This window comes from Tigriopus californicus, chromosome 4, assembly GCF_007210705.1.
Source record: "Tigriopus californicus strain San Diego chromosome 4, Tcal_SD_v2.1, whole genome shotgun sequence".
Lineage (NCBI taxonomy): Eukaryota > Metazoa > Arthropoda > Copepoda > Harpacticoida > Harpacticidae > Tigriopus > Tigriopus californicus.
In genome coordinates, this window is record NC_081443.1 from 11,686,838 (window position 1) to 11,712,830 (window position 25,993).

At 41.8% G+C, this 25,993-nt stretch overlaps 2 protein-coding genes across 3 annotated transcripts; one reads left to right on the forward strand and one right to left on the reverse strand.

Moving 5' to 3' along the window:
* The first annotated feature begins 699 nt into the window (after positions 1-699).
* On the forward strand, positions 700-7,545 carry LOC131879753 (membrane-associated protein Hem-like). Its single transcript, XM_059226160.1, has 7 exons — positions 700-1,944; positions 2,272-2,478; positions 3,043-3,624; positions 4,580-5,195; positions 5,365-5,549; positions 5,613-5,936; positions 6,905-7,545. The coding sequence occupies exons 1-7, from the start codon at positions 811-813 to the stop codon at positions 7,262-7,264; spliced, it is 3,408 nt and encodes a 1,135-aa protein (XP_059082143.1). The 5' UTR covers positions 700-810; the 3' UTR covers positions 7,265-7,545.
* Positions 7,546-25,987, reverse strand: LOC131879755 (bcl-2-related ovarian killer protein homolog A-like). Of its 2 annotated transcripts, XM_059226165.1 has the most exons (5): positions 25,760-25,987; positions 24,808-25,633; positions 23,816-23,827; positions 19,329-19,568; positions 7,546-7,796 (listed from the first exon to the last, which is right to left on the reverse strand). In XM_059226165.1, the coding sequence occupies exons 2-5, from the start codon at positions 25,477-25,479 to the stop codon at positions 7,587-7,589; spliced, it is 1,134 nt and encodes a 377-aa protein (XP_059082148.1). In that variant the 5' UTR covers positions 25,480-25,633; positions 25,760-25,987; the 3' UTR covers positions 7,546-7,586. The 2 variants fall into 2 exon arrangements, with proteins under 2 accessions (XP_059082148.1, XP_059082149.1); XM_059226166.1 differs by lacking the exon at positions 23,816-23,827 and having other exon boundaries at positions 24,808-25,987.
* Positions 25,988-25,993: the final 6 nt, after the last annotated feature.

Consider the following 25,993-nt stretch of genomic DNA (forward strand, 5'->3'; position numbering starts at 1 on the left):
GAAAACCATCAATTATGATTAAACATTGGACTGTAGAGGATTTGACTCAAATGTATTGAAGGATGAAAAAAGTTGGAGATCGGCCCACTTTGTACATTCCATAGTTACATGATGGTCAATTGATGCCTTAAAATAAGAACTAATCAGGTTATTTTTTTAATTAAAGCTTTTGTGTGCCTCTCGGACATTCAGCACATGAGGTGAAAATGAAATAAAAATAACCTCAAATTTGGTCTGGTCTGAGGCCATCGTTTTTAGACAGCGGTTGAGTAACCTTTCTGAAAAAGTAACAATAACGGAACAGGTTTTGAACCCCTCTGTTACCGTTTCTTTCTTCTCTTATAAACAAAAGAACGAAAAATGGGTGAAGCTTTCCCACCAGATTTTTTTAAACTCTCGCTTCAAATGCAATGTTTTACTTGCCGCTGATGAGATCAAATAAATAACCATCGGTGTCATTTGTTTTCACTTCATATTTACTAAACATCAAAACCTCGCCTTTTCCAGATTGAGGCTTTCCACCGAATAATGGAAACGGTAACGTTTAATTCCTCTACAAAGCCACTAGAACGATCTCCTTTTTTCGGCAATGGTTCAACAAGCCCTGGTCACGGACATCTGGAAAACCTCATCACTCTTGGGGGTTATTCTTCTTTGGCATGGTGCCCCTTTCCCATCAGTTGCCCTAAGTTGCCCCTAGTTCTAAGGTAACATATGATCAGCTGCTCCATTCAATTGATTCGTTTGGTTCGTTTGGGGTTGACAGTGCGGGTCCGATTGGGTGACCCACCCGCCTAGCCATCCGGCACCATGTCCCACTCGCTGATCAACATAAGCCAGCAGAAGCTGGCCGAGAAGCTGAGCATCCTGCAGAACCGTTGTGTGGGCATGCTGACCCGCATCTACAACATCAAGAAAGCGTGCGCTGATCAGCAGAGCAAGCCGGCCTTCTTGTCGGACAAGAGCCTGCAGAGCGCCATCCGCACCATCGACAAGAACTTCCCGAGCGTGGACCTGAAGGCCCTCCAACCCGCCCTCCAGCCCCTGCGAAACGAGATCCTCAAGAATCTGTCGCTGTATTACTACACGTTTGTGGATTTGCTGGATTTCCGGGATCACGTCTCGGAATTGCTCACCACCATCGACGTCTGTCACTTGACCTTGGACTTGACCGTCAATTTCGACTTGACCAAGCTCTATCTGAACGTGGTCACGCTCTATGTGCGCCTCATGATCCTCTTGTCCACCGTGGACGACCGCAAAGCCGTGCTGGGACTGTTCAATGCGGCTCACGAGCTCATTCACGGCCACGCCGACCCGTCGTTCCCGCGCTTGGGTCAATTGATCCGCGAGTATTCGGTTCCGTTGCGAAAACTGTCCGAAGAGTTTGTGCCGCACGCCCGCACGCTGACCGGCGCGCTGACCAGCCTGAGCTCAATTTACCCGCGCCGAAACTTGAGCGCCGAGCAATGGCGATCGGCGCAAATGTTGTCCTTGGTGTCCAATCCCCAGCACTTGTTGAACCCGGCGCACACGGACACCATCCCGTGCGAGTATCTGTCCTTGGAGACCATGGAGAGCTGGATCGTGTTTGGGCTGGCCGTGATTCACCCGCTGTTAACGCAGTCGAGCCCCACGCAACAGTTGTGGACATTGACCTTGAGTAGTAGCTGGGTCATGGTCTTGTTTCGGGATGAGGTCATTCAAGTCCATGAATATATCCAGCAGTTCTTTGAAGGCATCAAAGGCTACAGCAAGTTGATCAGCATCGTCAAGGAGTGTTATAATGCGGCTATGCAGAATGCGGCCACCTCCCATCGAGAACGGCGGGCTTTCCTCCGCTCGGCCTTGCGCGAACTCAGTTTGTTGTGCTCGGATCAACCTGGGTTGTTGGGGCCCAAGGCCTTGTTCATCTTTATGGGCCTGTGCTTCTCACGGGATGAGGTGAGTCCGGATGAAAAACATTTTTTTGAAACGCCGTTCCATTTCAACTCCATCCAATGCCTAGCTTGTGAGCCGTCTCCGCCAAGTCAATCATGACATTTGAGCGCCACAGATCATTGGGTTCATCTAATTTGGATGGAAATAGCGAAATGTGTCTGGGCCTTTTTCGAACCCCCCAAAATTAGAAACACCAACTATCTTGGCTTACTAAGCCAGTAATATCCCGAGTACCTTCACCCACCCTGTTAATCAAATCCTGACCAGCCTAACCCTGATCTCGTATCAAATCAACACCTCCTGTCTTATTTTGTTTTTCAATCTACCCAGGTCATATGGCTCATTCAACACCATGAGCACCCACCACCCAAACTGAAGACGGTGCCCGAGGACCTGGTGGACCGGTGCCTGCCCGAATTGTTATTCTACATGGAGGAGATCCGATCGCTGGTCCGCAAGTACGGCCAAGTCATCCAACGCTACTACATCCAATACCTCGCTGGATACGACGCCGTAGCCTTGAAGCAATCTATGCAAGTAAGTCATTTTTTTAAAAAACGTCGTTTAAAAAGGCAAAAAGGAGTTTGGAACTAAAATCCGTTGATTTGCCAAGAAGACACAAGAATAGTAGTTACTGGTAGCCAGCCCTAATGCTCACGAGACCTATTACCGTTCAATCGACGTGTCAAAAGATATACACAATAAGTAGCAAAATCTTCCGCGAACCTCTCGATAAAGTTGCGTGATGTTGGGTCGAATATTCGCCAAACCGTCCTCACAATCGGAAGATACCTTTTTGCCCTAGCTTCAGAAAATGGCGTTCATGCACTGCAATATTCCTTTTTGCGCCAAAAGAAGGGGATATTTTGGCAAGTTTTCGTCAAGTTGTGAAGATGGATCGGAAATATGTACGGCACAACATCACGCGACTGCATTAATAGGTTTGAGGAGGGTTTTACTACTTATTGCCCAAGTGTCAAACAGATCAGAGTTTAAAAAGGTAATCCGAATATGGTAACGCCCAGCCAAAAAGATCAACGAAACCAAAGCCATAATGGCAAAACATGACAATTGACGCCTTCGCTTTTCCCATTGAATCAGGGTTTAACGCACATGAAAGACGACGATAATGTGTTACTGTCTTCGATCTGTCAAACCATCTCTGATGTGTCCGTGGACCAAGTCGAGGATCCGGATCACATCTTTGACTTCCGAGGCTTGCGCTTGGACTGGATGCGGCTGCAAAGTTACGTGGCTCACGGCAAGAACAGTGCCAATTTCTTGGAGACCTTTAAAACGACGGCTGCACTCGTCAACACGATCTCTTTTCACACCAAGATGGTGGACAGTCTGGAGGACCTACTCACGGATACCTCGGATCTGTCCCTGTACTGCTTCTACTCGAAACTGTTCGAGCAGGACTTCCAAATGTGCCTGGAGTTCCCAGCTCAAAATCGGTTCATCATCGCCTTCCCGCTCATTTGTGGGCATTTCTCCAACATCAGCAACGAGTTCTGTCCCGAGGAGCGGATTCACATCCGAGAGAGAAGCTTGAGCGTGATCAACATGTTCCTAGACGAAATGGCCAAGGAGGCCAAGAACATCATAACCACTGTGTGTGATGAGCAATGCAAGTTATCCGATTTACTCTTGCCCAAGCACTGCGCTGCCCACATCACCGAGGTAGGTTGGAATGATGAGTTTCTTAATGACGAGCAAGCTAGAGCTCTTTCTAAATGATCAATTTCGATGGTCCGTTTTCGTTATAATTGACCACTGAATGATTGACCTAGGTGGTTTATATGGAAATAACAATGTAATTTGCACGCATGCTAAGTGCGAGTAAGATTCCAGACGATCCTGTTTAAATTAAGTAGGTTTTTGATGTATGAATGATTTCAATCATTTATGGGCTAGTTACTGTATACTTTGTGGCGACATAGCTAAACACAATGTCTTTTTGTGTTATAATTTGTGTTTTTGGGCAAGATTTATTATCAGTAAACAAAAAAAAAAACATTGGATTTCCTAACATAACTTTTTGGTGCCCCATTGTTACCTACTGTTTTTGTTCAATCAAAACAAAGACCCAGATTCACAATTAATATATTTGGCAATTTGATTTCAAGTTTACCCTTAATTGTGGCCATTATGAACCAATCCTTAGACTTGTCAAACTTTGGGCAAAGGTCAAAAAATCCTCCTTGAAGACTCATCCATGTCAGTTGTAGACCTACGTTTTGGTTGGGTTTGCCAATCCCTCTTCACAACTTGAAGGAAACTTTGGATGATTACAGCAGATGGTTTTGACATTGGCGCACGGCTTGAATGCCATTTCAAGCAATTTGAGCCAAATAGTAGGCTTTTGGGGCCAATCCCTTAGGGTTGTGAGGACGAATTGGCAAATTTACGACCCCCAAAGCGAACTGTCACAACTGACATGGACGAGGTTCCGTATCGAATTTTTCAACCTACCGCGAAATTCTGTCCCTTTTACAAATTTTAAAGCCATGTTAGAAAGTAAGCAATTCTTGGATGGTGCATTCTCTCTTGACTTTTTTCTTAATTTTAATGAAGATAGAGAGGATAATTGAACATGAACGGAGCAAAGCCTATTAAAATGACCTCTGCCTAATAGGTGGTGAATAAGAAGAAAAGCAATCTTAAGACTCGGAAGCACGTGCAACCACTCGGTCATCGTCCGGGCAGTGAGAGCTACCGTAAGACTCGCGAGGACCTCACCACCATGGACAAGCTGCACATGGCCATGACCGAGCTGTGCTACTCGATCAACTACACGCCCTCCATTAGTGTTTGGGAATACACCTTCGCTCCACGCGAGTATCTCAACGCCCATCTCGAGTCCCGATTCACCAAAGCCTTGGCCGGCATGGTCTTGTTCTCGCCCAACACCTCGGAGATCGCCAAGCCCTCGGAATTGGTCAACTCGGTTCGCACTTACATGAACGTTCTACAGTGCGTGGAGAACTGCGTTCACTTGGATATCACCCGGATTTTCAACAACGTCTTGTTGCAACAAACCCAGCAAACGGATTCAAGTGGGGAGCCCACCATTGCCTCCGCCTATACTCAATGGTATAGCGATATCCTCTTGAGACGAGTGAGCGCGGGTCACATCTGCGCTTCATCCTCCTTGAAGGCCTTTGTGTCCGTTACGGCTGAAGGCGCCATTCCATTCAATGCGGAAGAGTTCTCGGATCCCAATGAACTCAGATCACTCACCGAGCTCATTGGTAAGAAAGATTAGAAAGGCACGTTTCTTACGGAAGCTATTTTTTTTTTAATTGGTGCGCGTTTTTCATACAAAGTATATCTTCTCTTTTGACTACGGTAGTTTTGGTTTTTGATTACTAATACCGCACAAAGTGTTGTAGAACTGAAAAGAATATCACTTTTTATTAGGCCCCTACGGGATCCGGTTGTTGAATGAGAACCTCATGTGGCACATTGGATCGCAAGTGCAGGAATTGAAGAAGATTGTCCGCCAGAACGAAGAGGTCTTGGTCCAATTGAGAACGAACTTTGACAAACCCGAAATCATGAAGGAATTAGCCAAGAAATTGAGCAACATCGATAGCGTCCTGCAGGTGAGTGTATGATCCTAATTTCCTACTTGTTATTGATTCTCATTTTGGTTCGATTTCCTGCAGAGAATGACCATTATCGGGGTGATCCTGAGCTTTCGAGAGTTGTTGTACGAGGCTCTGAACGCTCAGTTAGAGGAAAGGATCCCGTTCTTGTTCAGCACCATCGAGGATGTTCACAAGCACACGGTTCCGGAGCAATCGCTGATTATTAATGAAATGGCCTCGGCCGCCGGATTCGTCAGTCAGATCGATCCTTTGCTCCTCCAAACGGTTCAAGCCTTACCCAAGATTGATTTTGAAAACGACTACGTTGAATCATGTCTTCTTATGGTGTTTGTGGCGGTCACCATCCCAAAGTTGGCCAGATCCGAGTCGAGTTTATATCGGGTGAGTGCCATCGGAACAATATAAAAAGACGAGTGCCCGTTAACGGGTTTCTAATCGCTGCTTTGGAAATAAGTTCTCTTCAAGTCACGTCTCGGTTGAAATAACATTTGGTTTGACAAAGAATTTAATTTTTTTGCCGCTTGAAGGCACCTTTGAACGTAGGCTTGGCAGGGTATTGTTTGCAGAAAGGAATCTAAGTCACGATTAAAAATTGATTGGGATTCATGTGAAAACTTATCTTCCTCGTGCATTTTAGAGTATGAGATATTTTTTTTGAAGCAACAAAAAAAATGATAACTTGAACTTTTCCTTATTCCTATGATGACGATGGACTGTGTCTTTAGGGCGTTATCATTGACCTAAAAAGTGGGACTCGAAATTTAAGGAAAAAATGGATTGTTTAACTTTGTGGAAGGTTTTTTTGTCCTGACAATTTATGCATGTTTCGCAATAAGGGATAAGCTGATCAGACTATTTTAAAAGGTCGCGGACCATAATGATGGGCTGTTTAAACGAGAAAAAAACTGCCGTGTTCGTGATATTCCATAACTTTTCAACTTGATGTTATTTTCCTGACCTTTTTGACCATATTTGTATTGTTTCTTATTATTTGCCTTTGTTTTTATCCCTCAACAATGACATGGTATTAGGCTTTATAATTAGAAATAAGGACTCTTCGTGCCCTATTTTATGAAGCGGTACAAAAAGGCCACAAGGTCAAATTAAGCTTGAATTTTATAAAAAGTATTTTCTGGGAATGTACAAAATTCAGAAGAAAATGATGTTTAAATTATCTTTATATTCTTATGATATCGAATTTCAGTGGTTGGTCGAATGATAACCCCACGTATATTATTCAAAATCCCTCCCCAAGTTGAGTTTGACTTGAAGATCAACTTGACGAGATTACTCCCGTTATTTCCCTTCATCTACTTCGTCAATAAACAAACTTTATATTTCTCTCTTAGCCACATTTGGACAGTCATGAAAACAACATCCATTGTTTGGCCTTAGCTGTGAACCAAATATTTGGTGTCCTCTTCACCATCTGCGGCCACGACGACATTGAGGATCGTCTCAAAGAGTTCTTGGCCTTGGCCTCATCCAGCCTTCTACGTTTAGCTCAAGAAGGCAACAAAGAAGAGGCCCGGAATCGCGAATCAGTCTACATTCTTTTGGACTTGATTGTACAGAAATCCCCTTGGTTGAGCATGGATTTGCTAGAAAGCTGCTTCCCCTACAATCTCTTGCGAAACTCCTACCACATTGTCCACAAAATGGAGAGACTTCGAATTGCCGGCTCGCATCCGATCCCAGCTCACAATTAACAGATGGCAGCGGACTTTGCTTCCCTGGATATTGACCAAATTGAAGTTGGACATGAGCAGCATGTTCTGGAAACTCACGTCACAAATATCGCTTGTCCCATTTTTCTGTATTCTTTGTAGGTAGACACTTTTTTCTAATAATGGCAACTTAGCATGCAGCAGCTTTGATACTCATTTTCCAGCCAAACAATATATATATATATGTATCGTTACATGATCTTGTCAGTAGGCATTACGCATTTACCCGCCAAAAGCAGCTTATTAAAAAGAACTGAGGTCAATTGGTTTGTCGACTGATTTTTATTGACGACATGATAACAATTCATTCTGGAGGTTCCTCCACAGTATCGGTAACAAAATTTGACAGAGGCCTGAATTGAATTCGATTCATGCCTAAAGCGATCTTTCCAACGGTGCGAATGACAAAAACAATGCCCACAAGGAGGAAAATGAGACACACCACGGACAGGGCGATCATCTGAAACACCCCGTGATCCTCATCCGGTGGTCGATATCGCGATAATAGGGCAGCCTAGAAATAAAAAAGATCATTCTATCATTCTATAAGGCTTCGAGTTGAGACTGGTTCAAGAAGTAGATTCGAGGTATGATTCAATCGAGACACACACATACTGTATATACAGTGTGCGGGGTGTTTCAAAAGCAAAATGCATTTGGCTTCATATCTCTTGAGTTTAACGGTTCAGGTTGCTGAAATAATGCAATGGATCAAGTCGGCTCCGTCAAATACAAAAACGAATTAATCAAAAAACATATGGACGGGATCAAGCTCCACGAATTCCATGATTTTTTCATGGTCATGCTGAAGTGATAGGCTGGACAGAGTGCATAAGAAATTTCCTGAACGTAGCACATCCTAGCAACCAAAACATTTCATCATTAAATAATATGAACTACGTGTACTGATTTCATTCATGAGGTCTTTCTCTCTCTCTTCTCAACTCTCTCAAAACGATATGTACGCAGGGGTATTCCAAATCAATGTACATTCGCTTCACTTTTTTGTTATTGGCGTAAGAGCTTAATTTGTCAAAGTTGAAATATGGCCTTTTAAAAGTAGCGTTGGCTGAATTCAATATCTGCTGCGGGCGACCATGTTGAAGTTTGGCCAAATCTTTCGATCATGTATAATGCTAATTTCGGATAATATGAATGGGTCAGGCGTTAAGTTGTTGTCTCTTCCGTTGCCAACCCGACTGGCTTACGAACGTGCACAAAAAGAGTTGGTTTCTCAGGGAGGCCCATTAAGTCGGAAAACACCAAAATGTTGAAATTGAAGAGTGGTTTTATTCAAATTCTCAAGTGTCGGATTCGTCAAATCAGGACATTGGGTGATATAAAGGGTATCTAAATGAGTGTCATTAAGGATATCAACCTCCTGGAGAAGTGACCTCCCATAAGTGAAGGGGTTGCGTGAGGATAATTCTGTATACATTGCGCCAATATTAGAACATTGTCATTAAATTTACATGTATCCATCTCATAACCAACCCTGATCATGTAATAATTATATACCCATTCCCTCTCCGTATCTAAGACGTGCTCATGTTGATCACATGGATTCCATTTCCGAGTCCCATTCAAGGGGGAGAAAATCTGCATTTGTGATCTTTCTCTCATTCCTCCCACGAAGATTCTTTTCTCCTCATCCTATTCGAAAAGGTCGTCCTGCTTGCCTGTTCTGTTCTCATTTGACGGGCGTGAATATATGTAGTGGTACTGCATACCTATTCATTCATATGTATGCTCATGGCTTCACGGGCGTCAAGGATGTCCCTTTGAATACTTGATCTTCTTTTGTCGCCGTAATAATGGGGTGAAACCTCACGGGACTTCGACTGAGCACAGTTCATGAATTTCAATGCACACAACGACGAAGAACTGAGATAGGCCCTCATCACTCATCATCCTTCTAGATCAAGGTAGAAAACTGACTCGTTTCATCCCGGCTCCAAGTTGATCTTTTTTAATTCAGCCAATTTTAAAGGGCAAGGGCGAAAGGCAAATTTCATGAGGCTTCAGATTTGAAAGGGTATCTAAAGCGAAGATTTTGCATTGATTTAGATTTAACATAATCAACGTTCTCATCAACATCTAAGCGCCATTATATTTTCACTAAATCATTAAGGATTGATATTGCGATGCAGCATAATGTCAAAAGCACTAATGAAACTGATACCCATGAGTAAATAATGCGTCGCGTGTTTTAAGACATTGAAACTGCACTGCTTGTTGAATAACCGGAAACCCGAGTTGATTCAAATCGGCGATCCATCCAGGATGCATGAGATACTTTGCTGAATAGGCAAATGGATAGGCGGACATACTAAATTTGGCAAAGCTTCCAATCGATTTATGAATTTATGGAATATGATGGATAGGAACTGTTTTTCTTTCGTCCGAATTACCGGAAACGAGACGAGAAGAAAATGTGTTAATCAATATTGCGGACTATCGACGGGCCAAAAGGAACATTTCAGGGGTAGAGGGCAAGGCAAAACCTTCTCTGGGGTAAAACACATTCATCATGCAATCCTCAAAGTTGTTATAAAGAACTTCAGTTTTAGGCTCAGTTGGGACCAGCACCTCAGTTCCTTACGTTTGGTTTTTTCTGAGATACTTCTTTGTGTCCTGAGGGATACTTATCGTTACTGGGAATATAATTCGAAGCAACTCAAGAAGGTAAATATTTAATCGCCATTTAAACCAAAATTTATATAATATCTGATCTACCAACGAGTTAGAGTTGGACAATTTGGCTAGCCTTTGAATTAAGGGTTAGTATTAAATTTTGGTCCAAAAACGCCTTAAGATTTAAAAAACATGCGACCAGATCAACAAGGGAAGCCAATTAAACAATGAAGGAGCCCGAGAAAGAAGAAAAATGGACTTCATTGTTCGAACTAGCCTGGATTCTCGAGGATTTGAAGGTGATCTCAAAAAGGCTCTACAATTGGCCCTAAAACTTGGATTGGGACACAACCCCAAAAATACTCAAAAAGACGACGCACAGTACACTACCTGATACCAAATAGTTTACTTCGGTGAAAGTCCATTTTGGTTGCCAGTCACGATAATCGATTGGTAGTTATGAATTTGAGAAAAGTTAAACATTCGTGCTAATGACTATGAGAAAATGTAAGCCAAAATACCCATGACTGCTAAATTACAGGCAAAGTCATAGGCGGCCTAAACCAACAAAACGCTGAACAAACGAACAATAATCTTTCATTTAAATATTACCTGGGAATGCTTTTTAAATAGCGGTCAGCAAACTTTTAGAAAGACCAAAACGGAAAAAAAATTGTCGTGAAAGATGACTAAAAGTGGCAATTATTGCGTACCAAATGTAAATGAAGTCAAATCAGCTTTAAGGAACTGAAAGGGTGCTACACCCAAAACAAGTAGACAGGAAACCTTGGGAAATTACGCCTATCGACAAAACAAATTCAAATCGATAGCAGTTACATCGAAGTGGAAAATTCTTCTACCAAATTATGAGACTTACAAAAAAAGCAAATAAGCGCCATTAAGCCAGGATAACCAACGTACATATCAAGTTAACAGACTCGTCAGGTTGCAGGCAAAAGAATCCAATAGTCTCCGGTCACTTACGCTAAATGAATCGATTAACCATGAACAACAGCCTTCAAGCCGTTAGCGAAAATACAGCATTTACGTCTCACAACTGCGCGCCCACCTTTGCCCGCCAAACAGTTTCAATCAACAAAGCCCAAGGCACGTCTTGTAAAGCCGAGGAAATCCCTCCTCTCAATATCCAGCCCAGACTATCATTATAATAATGTGTGAGAAGCAGTACGGACGTGTCAAGTCGTGTCTCAAATCTGAGACTGGTTTCAAATTTCAAAACCTGAGCTGAGAACTCGCTTCTTTTGCCCTGGCCTCAATCCCACTTCCAAGGGTTCGTTGGTGAAGATCGAGCGAAAGAGCGAAGGAGCGAACTAATGGCACTTGACTCGAAACTTGCCAATTACGTTCCAACGAGCAAAAACTGTCCTATTGTTTGAGGAGCTCCGTGACAAAACCGGGCCGGAAGATGAAACGACCAAAAAAATTCGAAAGATCAGACTTGACTCTGAATTACTGTATGTACAACCAGGAAATGGGTTGGACGTCTGCCAAATTGAACCAGCCGCCAATCATGTGGCACCATATTGCTTTGGTATTAAGCTTATCGAAGGCCGATGGGATTTAGTGTACACAGTATGTACTTGCTGATCCGTGTTTTTGTCAGTGGTTTTCGGTATCAAGATTGAATGGCAACAAAGTTCGGCGATGCACTTTTTGCGAGGTGTTAGATGGATTCTCAATTGATCGCACCACCGACATGGTTTTTAAAATTCTTCGAACATCACCATACGAATATACGAGGAATGAGGAAATGCAATAGTTCTCGGCAACTAACTCCCGAACCGCAATTTGCCACGGCTCTTCTTCACCCTATTTTTTTTGTTTGCTTAAGTAATGATTTAGCATTGGTTTCGACCATAACAGAATTTTCAATTTCATGTCATTGTTTGGGCCAAACTTGAGAGAAAACGAGCCTGATCGATGGATTTTCATGTGATGCCCTCTGGCCATGAAAATCCGGCCTGATTTATGATTCCGAGAAAATGTAGATCCTCATTTCGTTTGGCGTTTTCATCGCCGTTTCATGCTTGCGCAATTCGCACGACTTTTATGGTGTGAATTCTAGCCAGTCAAGGCTAGATCCTGCCTTTTTCGTTCACTCGTTCTCGCCTTGAGCCCGAAAAGGAGAACCAATGATCCGAGATAAACCACAAATAATAACTCCTTGACTACATCCTGATTGCAAAAGGCATTGCAAATATTGTGAGACAGAACCCGAGTACAATTTGGAGACCCGATTTGATCGACCTTGGTTGAAATCATATCACAGGGAGAAGCGAGTTTCTGTTAGTCATAAATTTTGATTCTTCAGTGTGCAACATTGAAAATATGTGAAAGAACCAGCATTCTTACAATGCATTATGACAAGAAAGTTCAAATCTGTTCAGGTGTTTTTTACAGATCATGCGTCAGCTGATGTTTACTGAAAATCAGGCATTAGCCCAGGGTTTCAGAAATATGAAAAGAAAAGCCAAATAACATTCTATTCTCAAAAATGTTGGCTGTTGAATCGCTACTTTTACTTACATGTAAAAAAGCAACAGTTAACTTGAAACACTGAAAATTGTTGCAATTTGCTTTGTCAAATGAAGGAGAAAGAGGTTGATTGGATGCATTGCCAAAAAATGAATGCATTGGATGCAAACTTGAAGTTTCAATCAGTACAAAAAGAAAATTGTTTGGTTGATTCCAACATTTCAATTTCCAGATTGTCCAACTATTTCATGTATGTTCAATTTGCATCCAGTTTTTGCTTGTCATTTGGTAATTGCCAAAGCTTTCAAGGGCTCTGGATTACACTCAGATAAAGTCATAAACTGCTCTTTAAGAAAGGAAACATACTACCCTCCAACCAACGTCAGTCATATCTCAACTTAGCTTTGTGACCTCCACAAACCATTCGGGGCCATTTCCTCATTGGGATGTGAGAGTGAGAATTGGCTGTTCTTTTTGTCATTCATTCTCTCTGATCAAAGCTCCATTTTCTCATCCAATAGAGTTCATGCAAGTGTCAACCCTTTTTTACATCCCAAATATTATGTCTGTATCGGGCCATCTAAAGGTTAAAAATGACATTCTTACCCCGGCTCTTTATGCCCATGCGCATGGTTTGGTGAGGAATGTCATTGCCAAATAGCCATTAGATTGAATTGTACCATGTTGCTTGATTTTAAGAGCAAATAGACAAGTTCTCATGGTTCATGCATGCCACTTGACAAACTAGATTTCACTGAGCTCAGCAACTCTGTTGAACGGTTATCACAGGGAAGTAAAAAAGATAACGACTTCCATAGATTATCATGATCTCCATTCTGACGAGAGCAATACCCTCGCAATTCCACACCAGACCTTTGTCAGCATTGTTCGAGTTTGGTTGTACAAGCTAGGTTGTACAAGCTAAGTTAGATTTCAATGGATGAAAAAGGATCCGTCATCACTCTTTATTGACTTCAAACTTGAATTGGTTCCTTTTGACCTTTTCAACCCTAGATTTGATCAAAGGCACCAAAACACAGAGACTCCACCTTTTGGAAACATTCGCAATTTCCCGGAAGGGCATGATTTATGAGACATATACCACTGGCCCTCCTTTAAAGGCGAATGATAAACGTACCTGGCTTGGTATAAATCAGTATTTATGAGGGACAACAATGACGAAACCTGCGTGCTGATTTGTCCTCACGAGCAGGAATTCGTTGTTTGGATTTTGGATAGCGTCAGATACAGTGAACGTGGAAACAAAAACGTGACGGGAACGTGTAAAATATCGACAGATTTTGACAGATTCCGACGCCAAAGATTCCCACGATTCACATTTTTGGTCTCCAATCATAATAACACATTTCAGCCACAATATTCTCAGAGGCAACGATAAATGGCACTTTGATGCACGCTAACAAGGGCAAATTTGAGATTGACATCGATTTCTGTTTTAACTATTGGTTGATGACTTGATCCTTGTCAACTCTTTTTCGTTCAACGAAACAAATCACAAATCTTGATTACGTTGCTCTGCCACTTCTGCCCAAAATTTCGTTCATGGCAGCCCAATTTTCCACGTCTTTAACGGTTTATTCTTTTTGAACGGATATGATTTTGCACACTTCCAAGGCCCATTAATTCAATGGGAAGTGTATTTGTGCAAAGTCAGGGTATTTGCTCGCTCAAACTCGTGAATCAGAAGCTCATTTTGCCGTTTCAATTCACCGAGGTTTCATATCTCAACCCTTTCAAGTTGCTTACTGGGCACCTTCTACACGTACAATCTGAGTCAGATGGGTGTTTTTGCCCTCTACAGATTCCTCCTTTGCATCACTGTCTAAAAGGGTAAAAGTGTTTTTGCCCTTTAAACTCAGAAACGTGATTCCACGGGTAGACATTAAATCTCAAATGAATGCCACCAAGAACTTGCTTGACCTTTAATACAAAAGGGTCGGATCAAGCTGTGTGGCTTGGTTTGAAACAAAACAAGGAAGCAATTTGTACAAAGAGAAATCTGAATATAGTTCCACCACTTTTCTAATGATAAAAAGAGACTCAAACTTTCCCTTCAGAATGGTGCCAATTACAAGGATCAGAATTGGATTTGAGACAAAGGAAAAGTGTTCCAGATGCATCAAAAAGAGTGGCGGAATATTTACGGTGAGTGGCATGTGTGCTGACCTTGTTAGACCGTGCAAAAAGCACAAACTAGTTACTTGCTTGGCTTCTTCCACTCAAATTATCCGGCCATCTACGGCTCATTTCTAGAACTGGATCTTTTATATCTTTATTCATCTGGCGTCGTCTAGACTCTTGAAGCTTTCGAGGGTACTCAAGACTTGGTATTTCAATCCCATCGAATTACCCCCAGTTACAAATTCAACCATTGCTGCCTCATCTTGGGCAATGACTTGAGATTGAATTGTCACTGCCTGATCCTAAATTCCAGATTTGGTGGCCACAAAAGCCGGTTTTATATTAGGTCAAGATAATTGGAGCGAAAGACGAGGAGGAGAGGGACGAAAAAAAGAGGACTGGTCTTTGACAAGCAACTCGCATGTCCAAGTGGATGTTAAATTGTCTTGATGGGAAGGACCGGCCATTGAAGAGAAGGATCGATTTATCGTTTGGGGATCAAGTGCTTCAGGGCAAACAGTGTGTCATTCATTGAAAAGATCGGCTCTTTCCATTGCAAAGGGGATTTGTCAATGATATAAATCAAGGATTATAGGTCAATGCTTCTGATTAATGCGGGGCAAAAGGACCTCGAGAGATCTGGATAGGACATTGATGTCATCACCTCATTTCAAAAGGAACCCTGTTCGCCAAATCATCCTTTGACTGTTTGGCCCTCTTTTATGTATCAATTCTTAATCACCGATTATTCTGGCTAGCGTTCAAAAGTTTGCCATGTCCTTGTTTGAAAACAAGCTAGGTGATGTGTGTACTAAAGATATGATGTGAGGTTCTTCCACCCAAACTAGACACAAGGGGGAGTGAAGAAATGTATATCCCATTAACCTTGAAGCCACGCCCTTGACTTGCCGAGAAGTTGCTGGCAAACAGCTGCAGATTTGTGGAGCCCCAATTTCAGTCGGGAATGAAATGGGTTTTCGTCTCTCATTAGTACTGAGTTCCTTCTGAGAGGAGGCTTGCAGGCTCTGCAAGATGTGCATTGATGATGTTTGCATTATAAAATGAAAGTTTTTTGGGGGTCTTTGTACCCTGAATTCAAAGGAGGAAGAGGGAGGTGCGAGGAGAGTGGGGAGAATTTTTGCCGCGTCACGTAAATAAATGGGTGAGTGAGATGACGGAAACCTCGGCCAAAGTCGACGAACATCACGATGATGATTATGATGAGGATCATCGGGAGGAGAAGAACACTCCATGGACTCAAGGACCAGAGCCAAGTGTTTGCTCGAGAACGCTTTCACTTTCATTGACTTTTTTGGGGAGAATTTCAAAATACACTAATTCCGACGATTTCGTGCCAATGCAATTTGGATGCTAAGTAATCCTGCTTGGCGTCATTCCTCGGCCAATGCCAAGTGCTTTGCAAATTGTAAGGAGAACGAGGCATGAGATTAAGTAGAGACCCCCAATTTATCCGCCCAATTACTTCCTCAGAATCCGGATTGAGTGCAATGAAAACCGCTGTCGCAATCTCATAGAAGAGTTGCCCTGAGATTTTGTCACAAAGCACTTAGCCAAGAGTATGTCTTGCGAGCAAATCAGACAAACCAGTTCTTAGAACGCATAGGTGACGTATATAGCTTTTGCGTTTGGTTTCTCAATGTAGATGGTGTGGTCATCAGTTAGCTGCTCTGACAAAGTCGTCATCAGTGTTATCGCTATTCCAAAGAGCGCCAAATTTGAAAATTCGATGTTAGAGTAAGAATATCACACATGCGAGGATCATTGAGAAGCTGATATTTGACACCAGGTTACGTCTATGACACAAAGCAGGGCTAACAGTTTTTTATGACCATGCAGCAAATTGCCCGGAGTACCTTTCAGTTCAGCTGATATGGTGTATTTCATTGCTTCCGCTCTATAACGGCTTCTTAAGAGCCAGGTACTTCGTGGAGAATTGGTCACAATTCTGAAGCTCAACTAACAGATCGAAAAAGGGTATGATCTTCAATTAAGATATGTGGGCCAATGACTCGGCAACTATGGCAAGTCTCCAAGCAAAGTTCAGGGGTATTTGAAAAAAAGTGGGGAAAAGGCCTGGTGGGCAAATTATGCATCCGATATGATGACAGCGGGAAATTGGCTACTCCCATTGTTTCACTTATCTCCCATCTTGTCGACTCATCCCGCAGCCTTTCAGTCTGAATGGAGGCTAATTTAAATACAGATTCCATACATGTGCATCCGGATGGTTGCCAGTCAGCCCTCGCCAAACCAAATGAGCAATCAGGATGCATTTCCTAAGTCAAAACAATGGGTTAAAGAAGAAAAAAAACACCAAAACTCCCACTCAGGAGCAAAGAGCCCTGAGTCCGTGCAAATCCATAAGAAGCTGTTGGTCGGATCGCATGCCGAGATCCGAGAGGCCGAAACCTTCACTGGTATGAATGCCCACTATCATTTTGACTTGTATTCCCATTAATCTTGGTTGGAGAAGGATACCAAATTGGATGCTCAATTTTGACCGGACCACTTTCGCTACGGGCCAACCTCAGGGTTGGAGACGTGAAACCAGCAGGATTGAGCTAACTAACCTCCTTGAAAGAGAGAGACCGGGAATCGATCGAAATGAACGCAAGGTGCGATCCGTGCGGAAATCGGGAATACAGTATGCTGGGAAAGATTAATGATGCTCTGAGTAGAGAGATGGCTGCAGGATCTGGAGATCCCAAAAAGGACGGATGAGTCAGAAATGTTGTATTGCAGACATTTTGCTTGGGTTTTGTGGGATGCTTATTGGGTTTTCAAAGAGATTGACAGAGCTGCAGCGTGTATATTGGAAAAAGTAGCGACATCTATGATTGCTATGTTTTGATTGCAGCGCATGGTAAAATTAGTGTTGAAAAGGCAATTTGATTAACAAGCAGGGCAAGATATTTTAGGGCAATAAATTGCATTTTTTGTCGTCCAGATTAGACTAGACGTTGGTTATTTGTGTGCGAGTTTGCTTTTGACCACGTTTCGTTTACTTCTCTTATTGATGTTTTCTCGAATGAGATATAGCTAAACATTATTGTGAAATAAAACTTCTGCAAAAAATAATTGAACCCTCAAAGCACCAGAAGTTGGATCTGATTTCTATGCCTTACAGTCTTCCAAAGAAGAATGCACACACTCTATAACATCTCTCTGTTTCGTTTTGAAGTCACGGAGCATAAGGAGAAGAAAACATGAGGTAGGCCTGCTGATCCTTGTCCTGGTGGTTTTATCCTTGCTCACGAGTGGAAGAGGTAGTAAAAGATAATTAACAGGTACACGATGCAAGACTCCACCAACCAACCAACCAACCAACCACCAGACCCCAAGATCTCTCCTTGCACCACAAAATATCCTGCCCCAGCACCTCTGTCGCTGTTTTGGTTTCGACTATCTGGCTCATAAGCGTATCGAAACGAACCAGGAGTCAGGCCAAGCAAAGAGCTCAAGGCGGCTTCCAATAATCCTCTGAGGAGACTCTTTTTTCATTCAAAATCGTACATTCACCAACTTAGACCCGGGTCGTCGTCAGGCCTGAGGGTTGAATCAGTGGTGGTTTCATTAATAGAACTAGGATATTGTCATTTCCTATACACGAGCTCAACTGTTCACGCTTCGAGGCCAAAGTTGAGCATTCCAGAATGCCATGATTAAACGCTCAGGATGGTTGGGAGACAACCACTCAAAAGAAACCATTAATTTCGGTTGTAGTCAGTCATCACAACTCGATGGGATCCAATGATAAGATGGGAACACACAATGGGTCCATCAAATGTTTTAACCCATTGAAAGTGCTGAATAATATCACACAAAAAACGCAACCCAACGCCTAGTCAGCCGAAGGTGTTCAACGGATTCAATCATGGTTCAGGCACATAAGGAAATACAATTGCACCAATAAGACCTGCCTGGCGTACTAATGGCATCCCTTATCTGATTGGCCTCCACCTCTCGTCATCAAAAAGCACAATTGATGGCTCCGATGGAAGGGTTCAAACGTGATGAGAGACAGAAAAGATGGGCACCAAGAGTGAGAATCCCAATGAAAACAACCCACTCCAGAGGCAAGATCTGAATTTCGGAAACATTTTCTGTTGTATGACGCTGGAACATTCTTCATGAAGGTTATAAATGCATTCCAAAAAAGGGAAATATTCTTGCCAACTTGTATTTTGATTGCGGTAGGGGTCGCGACTTGATATTGTGATCAGCTCCTCAGGGTGTCAATCAAGAAATTTACATGTATACATATTTTTTTTTTTAATTTAAAGCCGTTCTTTCTTAGTTGTGAACAACTCTTTGAAATACTTCGTTCAAAATTCAATCCGTTCGCCATCAATGGAACGCACTGAAATCCAGTGGCGAAACCTGACGGACTCATCATGGCTTTGATTTATCAAAAGCCATTTCAATTATTGTGGGATGGGCCAAACTCAACATTGACCATGGAACCTCCATCCCCGAGATGAGGGCGTGATTTGTCGACAGGTGCTAATCAAGAGATGCTTCCATTCTCGGCCAAAGTCACGAAGGACAATCCCTTCTTGACAGATAACCATAACTTCCTCCCTACCATAATTTATGACTCCAACATACCAGGAAACACCATTGTTTGTCGTATCCCTGAGGTGCGCTTTTTTCTCTTCCTACCTACGGTCGCAAGTTCGCAACAGCTGCTGGGAAAGTGAGCGTATGCAAATCGCTTGGAAAGTGAGCGAACAATTGAAGGTATGTTTCTTACCCATCCTCCCTGCTGAGCCATCCATGTGGCCACATCTCGCTCAATGACCAGACCCATGGTCTCGACCAAGCCAAAGAGGTATTCAGGATGGCCATGGCGGACGCAATCCACGGCCAACCCACCAACGATACAATAGAGAGAGACAATTTTCCCCCAAGATATGTCCATCTTGAACAACTCTCGAGCGATTGAACTCAAGACATTGCCCACCGACTTCTCCGAGGTGATTGTGACGGCCACCTGAAAAAGGACCACGATAAATTAGGGATTATTGAAGACATCCGAATTGACGGGTTGTAAGTGACACGTTGGGAACCCATTCATCAACATGACCTCTAGTAAAGTTCTTAAATACACAATACTAATAGAAGTCTTTCAGATTTCAAGTGTCAAAATTTGAACTTGAATCCTCATTCAAAACTTGTTTCAAAATGGATCCAAATTTCAACACCCTTGCCTCCCTTTAGTGGTTGAGAATCAGGAATGCGATTTAAAACTGACAATAAGGCCATTTTTAGCAAAATTTGAGTGAGAAGGGAATTGAGAGCTTTTGGCATGAAAGCGTCCAAATCTAAAAAAAAAACTCGAGTGAAAAGTCTGATTTTGTCCATCTGAGAAGTGTTCAAAGAAAGTCATTCTCCACATATGGCAAAAAGGGAGGCCAAAAACAGGAGATTGCTGCACTTTCACTAGTTGAGAGGGTCACTTTTAACAGAGATTATGAAGAAATCATAGCAGACAAAGCTGATAAATCCTGCGCTACACTGACATTGAATATATGTAGTATTGAGTAAATTAAAATTGGCATCTTCTGATTATAGTGCAACATTAGTGGAACCGCGCAATGAATGAACATATCCCATATATCTGCCTCTTTCCTACATGTTTTCCTTCAATTGATTTAAAACAATTGGAACGACCCTTCATATACAATAAAGCTTCAAATTTCCATGATTTAAGCTTTCAGAGTTCATTTGATCTCATGATTAGAATAAAGTTCATTTAGTAGATCATTATGAACATTAAATTGAAAGGTATGATTTGCCCTGAGATATTCCAAACGATATGTTGCAAGGGACCGATGGTGGACATTGTTGGCCAAAATAACATTCTTTTTTAATATCAAGAGCAGTCTTTGTCAATTTGTGACGTGGTTTCAAAAATAACAAAAGTTGATTGTAACTAGAGACCGAACTGATTGGCTGTCAATCATGTCCAAAAAGAGCTCACACATTCATATTTCGTAAGAAGCAGAAGTTTGAAAAAGTTTATGATAGGTAGGGCACATGTGTCAATGTTCATTTTTACTCGCAAATGATACATTCTAGCGATTGAATGTGAAAAATCGGATTCAGAGAGGAATGAGAGAGTACATTACAAAAATATTAGTAACCTTGTGCAAGTATTGAGATAGGCAAGTCTGGACAGTCATGTTAACAGGTATCAATTTAGGCAGAGCGTATTAAATCTATTACTAAAGATAACTTGCAGATAACATAATCTCAATTTTGTTCGAAATTTGTTGTTTTTGAGAAAAAGGTCTAACCTAAAAGGCTTCCTTTTAAATCTACCAAGTACAAAGCTTCTCCCGTGTAGCCTCCCAAAGGCAGCATTTGACATTGTTTACCTTTTTTCAATAGTGTACTTTTTAAGGGTGCACCTTTCCTTATGTGAAATGAAAAATAATATACTGTAATCATTTTGCATTTCCAAGAAACTGGTTTCGACCTGTTTTCATAATGTCGTTTTGCTTTCCATTTCTTGGTCCCTTCCTTCTTCATAGGTCGAACTCGTACGTTTTCTTTCGAATCTTCACATTCACTTAGTATTCTTTCAACTCGAGTTACCGTGTTGCTTGGAGCGTGACTCCTGTAACGTCAATGTCCTGTAACACTCGCCCAGTTCCTGGTGAAAACAAGCTTTTGCTTACCCAGAACCCGAAATACTTGATATATTAAGATATCAACCCTCAAAACAGAATTTGTTGACGAGAGTATTATTTTAATAAATCCATTTACTTACCTATCTATTTTTTTAAAAAATGTTTATTTGCGAGAATACATCTCAAAGGACATTACATGGCTGTTAAGCAATTTTCATCATCAATTATCGATTAAGATCTTGGTGTCAATGTCCACTAGAAACTACCTTTGGAACGCTTCCATCAAAGATCAATTCATACCTATGTAATGTCCTTTGAGATGTATTCTCGCAAATAAACATTTCAAAAAAAAATATTGGTTGGATGAGACCAGGGATCGAACCCATGAAACCGAGCATGGCTAACTCGGTCGCGACGCTTTATTCAACTGCGCCACTTTTATATTAAATGTATTTTCTCGGACAGTATCGTTTTATGTCTTCTGGACGTATTTTCACCTTTGATCATTCCAAACTCAAAATGAAGTGCCCAACATCTCGTCTAAAAACGGTTCTCTTCTTTTCTGTCCAAGTACATTAATTCAATATTCCATTATGACAAGGCATAAATTTTGACATTCAAAATTCGCAGACCTATTATGGATAAAAGAGCCTTTTAGGGAGTCGAGCAAAATCAAATGTGAAAAATATTTTGTGCGATCAATATGCATGACGTCAAACAGAATGTGACATGAGTTGCATTAATGTGGACTCTATCCTATAAAAGAGACCAATTCCAGCTCATATTACGCTGACTCAAAAGGAGTTTTCATGTTGTGCTCTATTGCGCTTTTTAATCTTGACGTAATTAGAAAGCTGAGCGCAGTTTTTTAAAGCCAACGAGTGAATCTAACTTTTACACTATAGTACGACCTTTTCTCGATCTAAGATATACTTCTTCGCTTTAAAAAATTGGGCTCTGCTCAGTTACATAGAGGGTCGGACAGAAACATCATTATACTTACATATGAGGGTCTCAAAAAGTAGGAAGAAACGTTCCTGAAGCAAATTGGCCTCTCTGCTACACTTTAAACTTTTAAGCCTTTTGGTGTTCCTTTTCATTAAAGTTAGGCTTTTGCACCCTTTTTGAAGTCATTTGGATGCTCAACACTTTGACAAAATGTCAAAAAATAATAGAAAATGTTGGCTTAAGAAGCAGGCACTTGTAGACAATATTTCATGTGCTTACATCAAATGAGGTCATGAGTTTTTCAGTTAACAAATGAAATAAATGAGCAATGATTGCTTTAAAAACTTTTCCAGATTAAGGGATATATAGAAAACTTGCACTGTTGATGAGGAGCAATCAGCCCGTTTTCGATAACATGAAATGTAAATGAACATAAACCTTGGATATTTTGAAATATGGACTGTAAACGGCCTTCTTTGGGTCAGAACAACTATGAGTCCTAAGTCAGTCCCCTCAGGTAAATTTTGTGCCCAAATTTGGCCAGATATTTTGTTTATAATAAAAAATATTTTGGATGCAATGAATGATTCAGATGATACATAATGATATATTCTGTTGTAAGTCTCCTGACGTCTATAATAAAAATACAAGTAGCTTCTATTATGAATAACCTCTCCCATCCATAAAAAGAAGGAAAACCACTTGAGCAATGTCATCGGGCTCCTAGCAGAAATAATACTAAAAGTGATCACACTTTCTAAAATCGTCCGTTCGTTACCAAGAAATGGTTGCTTTGTCGTCTCGCAAATTATCCTCAACCTGAAAACTCATCTTCCCCATAGTTGAAGGAAAAAAATCATTAAGATTTTGCTCGAGTCCTATCCTCGGACACTGAATTTTGTTTAGCAATCCTCATGCATCGCTCATCTTCGATTCTATCCACGTTACAGACGAACACGCTCTCAAGCCCAAGGCTAGATTTGACACATAAATCCCTATCCATACCACCCGATGATAAGAGTGATTAAAATTGTGGTGGCTTAAAACTCTAATATATTCAGAAGTCTCTTGAAATCATATGTAGACACAGTGGTTCAAATGCCTTTTGAAGTTTTGATGATAATTCCAGAATGCCCAAGCAAACTTATTTTTTAAAAAAAGTTCGAGGGTTTTGAGTGATGGTTTGCAGTATTTTGAGTTATTCTGATGTTTAAGAGAAAATAGAAAAAAAGTCCTTTTTCTTTTTGTGGTATTGAATACCAATAATCATTTGAGTTTGGATTGACAGGGCCATTTTCGAGCTGAAGCTAATGAAATAAAACCATTTAATCCCATACGACTCATGAGGGGTTTTAGAGATCATATCGTGTCTTCAAGTCAAGTACTAATTGTGCATCAAATTTCCATCAAATTGAAAATTACAGTTTTCCAAATGCCGTTAGCCATTTAGATTTTTAAAATAATGTATAATTACTTAAAATACATTAAAGATACTTGTATAAATTTGCTTTAGAAATAAAAGTCGTTCCTAATGGTTTTGCAAGCTACAAAAATGGCAGGATGTGTTAGGGTATTTCCCTCAACACTCAATAAGGCTTGTTAACCACCGTGTAGAGAGATATCGTCTGGTTTCGAGGTCGTGTAATCTCCCACATACTTCCGCCGTTATCTGAAATTAATTCAGAGTTTCAGATTTGGTTTTGACTGTTCTATACTTCTACTTCCAACTAAGAGTTCACTTGCTTTGCCGTCCTTAAATCTACCTCTCACATGAGATAGATTGTTTGGAGCCATGACCTTGGTGCTAGTGTGCGATATGACTTTTTGAAACCAATTTGATTGACAGCTTTTATTCCTATCCTGCCTGCAATCTTAAATCTGATGCATTTATTGCTTCAAGAGCGTCGGTAAAAGCCATTGGGCCTGTGACGAATGTGACCAATGAGTCGCCTGTTGAAATCTGGCATTTGAGTATGATGTGTCCAAGATGTGGAAGATTTGGCTTGGATGGTTGATCCAGTTTTTGAGGAGGCAGGCCATCCATTATGATGGGAAATGACGATCCGAATGGCCTTGGCAGGAAAGTTGAAGCCCTACATGGCAATTTGAAATGATTCCTTCGAGGAGGTTCAGCACATTTTATCATCATAAACGCCATACGTTGGTATTCTCGTTATGGACAATTGTGCGCTCTTCGAAACGACTCTAATAGGCAACGCCACAAGTGTGAAGGTTGCAGTACATCCCAAAAGTCTTGCTACCAGAGTTTGTATTTTTATATGTTTTCGCTTGCATTTGACACAAACGTTGATCCAGCTCGTAACTATGTAATTATATGCTTTGCACAAGAACGTCAAACAGAGGTATACCTTTGAGGTGCTACGCAGAAGTGAGTCACTACCTGAGGTTGTTGCAAAGTGTTGGCTTTTTGTTGGAATAATGTTCATTATAGCGAAGTGGTTGGTCATTAACAAATACTCAGTACCCCAAAACTGCAATAGTAGTCTCTCCTGGGTCCAAAAATAATGGAAAGTATATTTTGCTTAAAAAAAATACATTGCCTCAAACTTTGGGTTCACACTTTAACTTAGCGTGTGATTCAGACACTTGCGGAGCACACGTGCTAATCTCCTGCATCAATATTCGTACCTGACGACAAATCCCCGTGTACAGCTTAGGATGGAGTCTTTCCAGTTCAAGCCCGATGGCTTGTAATTGAGCAAACACTTCACACACCAACAACCCGCCGGGTAGATTCACCACACTCCGGAGTCTTTGGAGACCCAGTTTCCGGTTGAACAATCCGGATCGCTTCAAGCGAGACCGCATATACTGACCGCAGAGACTCTTGGCCTGATTGACAATGTCCTGGACACTCACTGTCCGCCATCCAATGGTGGTCGAGAGCTTTCTGGACACCGCATCGCTTACATTCGAAAAGCGTCGCATGCGTCGATTGGCCAATTCCGGCAATTCTAGGTTGCCATAATTCCCACCTAAAGTTCCGGGGGAGCCCATAAGGAGACCTGCACCTCCACTCGAGCTCATGGATATAGGAAATGACATCTTCCTGTGTCGATAAAGTCGAGGTGAGGGCACGGGCGGAGGTCCATAGTTCTTCCGACGAACGGGCACGTTATTCCGATTCTTCTTCAGGGTATTGTTGCTAAAGGCTGGAATGGGCTGGAAGGACTTGCTTCCAATCTGATTGTTATTCAGCAGATCAGGATGGACCGTATCTTGACTCTCGGCCTGAGCCTCGGCCTCTTCTTCTATGGCCTGATTGCTCGAGACAGCCTCCTCCACACTTGACTGATCCATTTTTCGTCACTACACACGTGTGGCCAGGAAATCAAATTACCACATGTGCACACCAACACTTCACAACACTCCCGAGCAATTATGCTCTTCTGGCGTGAGGATTATTCACGAGGAACCAATGGATCCGGTTAGTGGATCGACACCTCCATGGGGACTGCTCAAATCGAAAAAAAGAGGATATCGAATATAGAACAGAACGGGCGCGCAACCTCGGAAAAGGTTCGCGCACGCGGAAAGTCTAGATTTCGCTCTGGGATGGGAGACAGAAATGATATTTTACCTCGCCAAGCGCCAAATGACTCCTTCAGAGGACGTGTTGTACATGGGATATTTTTTGACGGACGGTTCAAGTCCGTGCTGGGACTTGAATTTACCGGCGAATCATGAGAGTGTGACGGGTTAAGTTGGGTTATCATGGAGGGTGGATCGCGGAAAGGAGGCGGATGAGTGTTCGCAAATTTGAAATCGAGTGAGGCGCGGTCAACAAAGAGTGGATCTTTAGCTGAACAATTGG

Coding starts and splice junctions, on each gene's coding strand:
- LOC131879753 (XM_059226160.1), top strand. CDS start 811: ATGTCCCACTCGCTGATCAACATAAGCCAGCAGAAGCTGGCCGAGAAG. Junction 2,479..3,042: donor CCTTGAAGCAATCTATGCAA/GTAAGTCATTTT, acceptor CCATTGAATCAG/GGTTTAACGCACATGAAAGA. Junction 5,550..5,612: donor ACATCGATAGCGTCCTGCAG/GTGAGTGTATGA, acceptor GATTTCCTGCAG/AGAATGACCATTATCGGGGT.
- LOC131879755 (XM_059226165.1), bottom strand. CDS start 25,479: ATGGATCAGTCAAGTGTGGAGGAGGCTGTCTCGAGCAATCAGGCCATA. Junction 7,797..19,328: donor TGGCTCAGCAGGGAGGATGG/GTAAGAAACATA, acceptor TTTTATTTCTAG/GCTGCCCTATTATCGCGATA.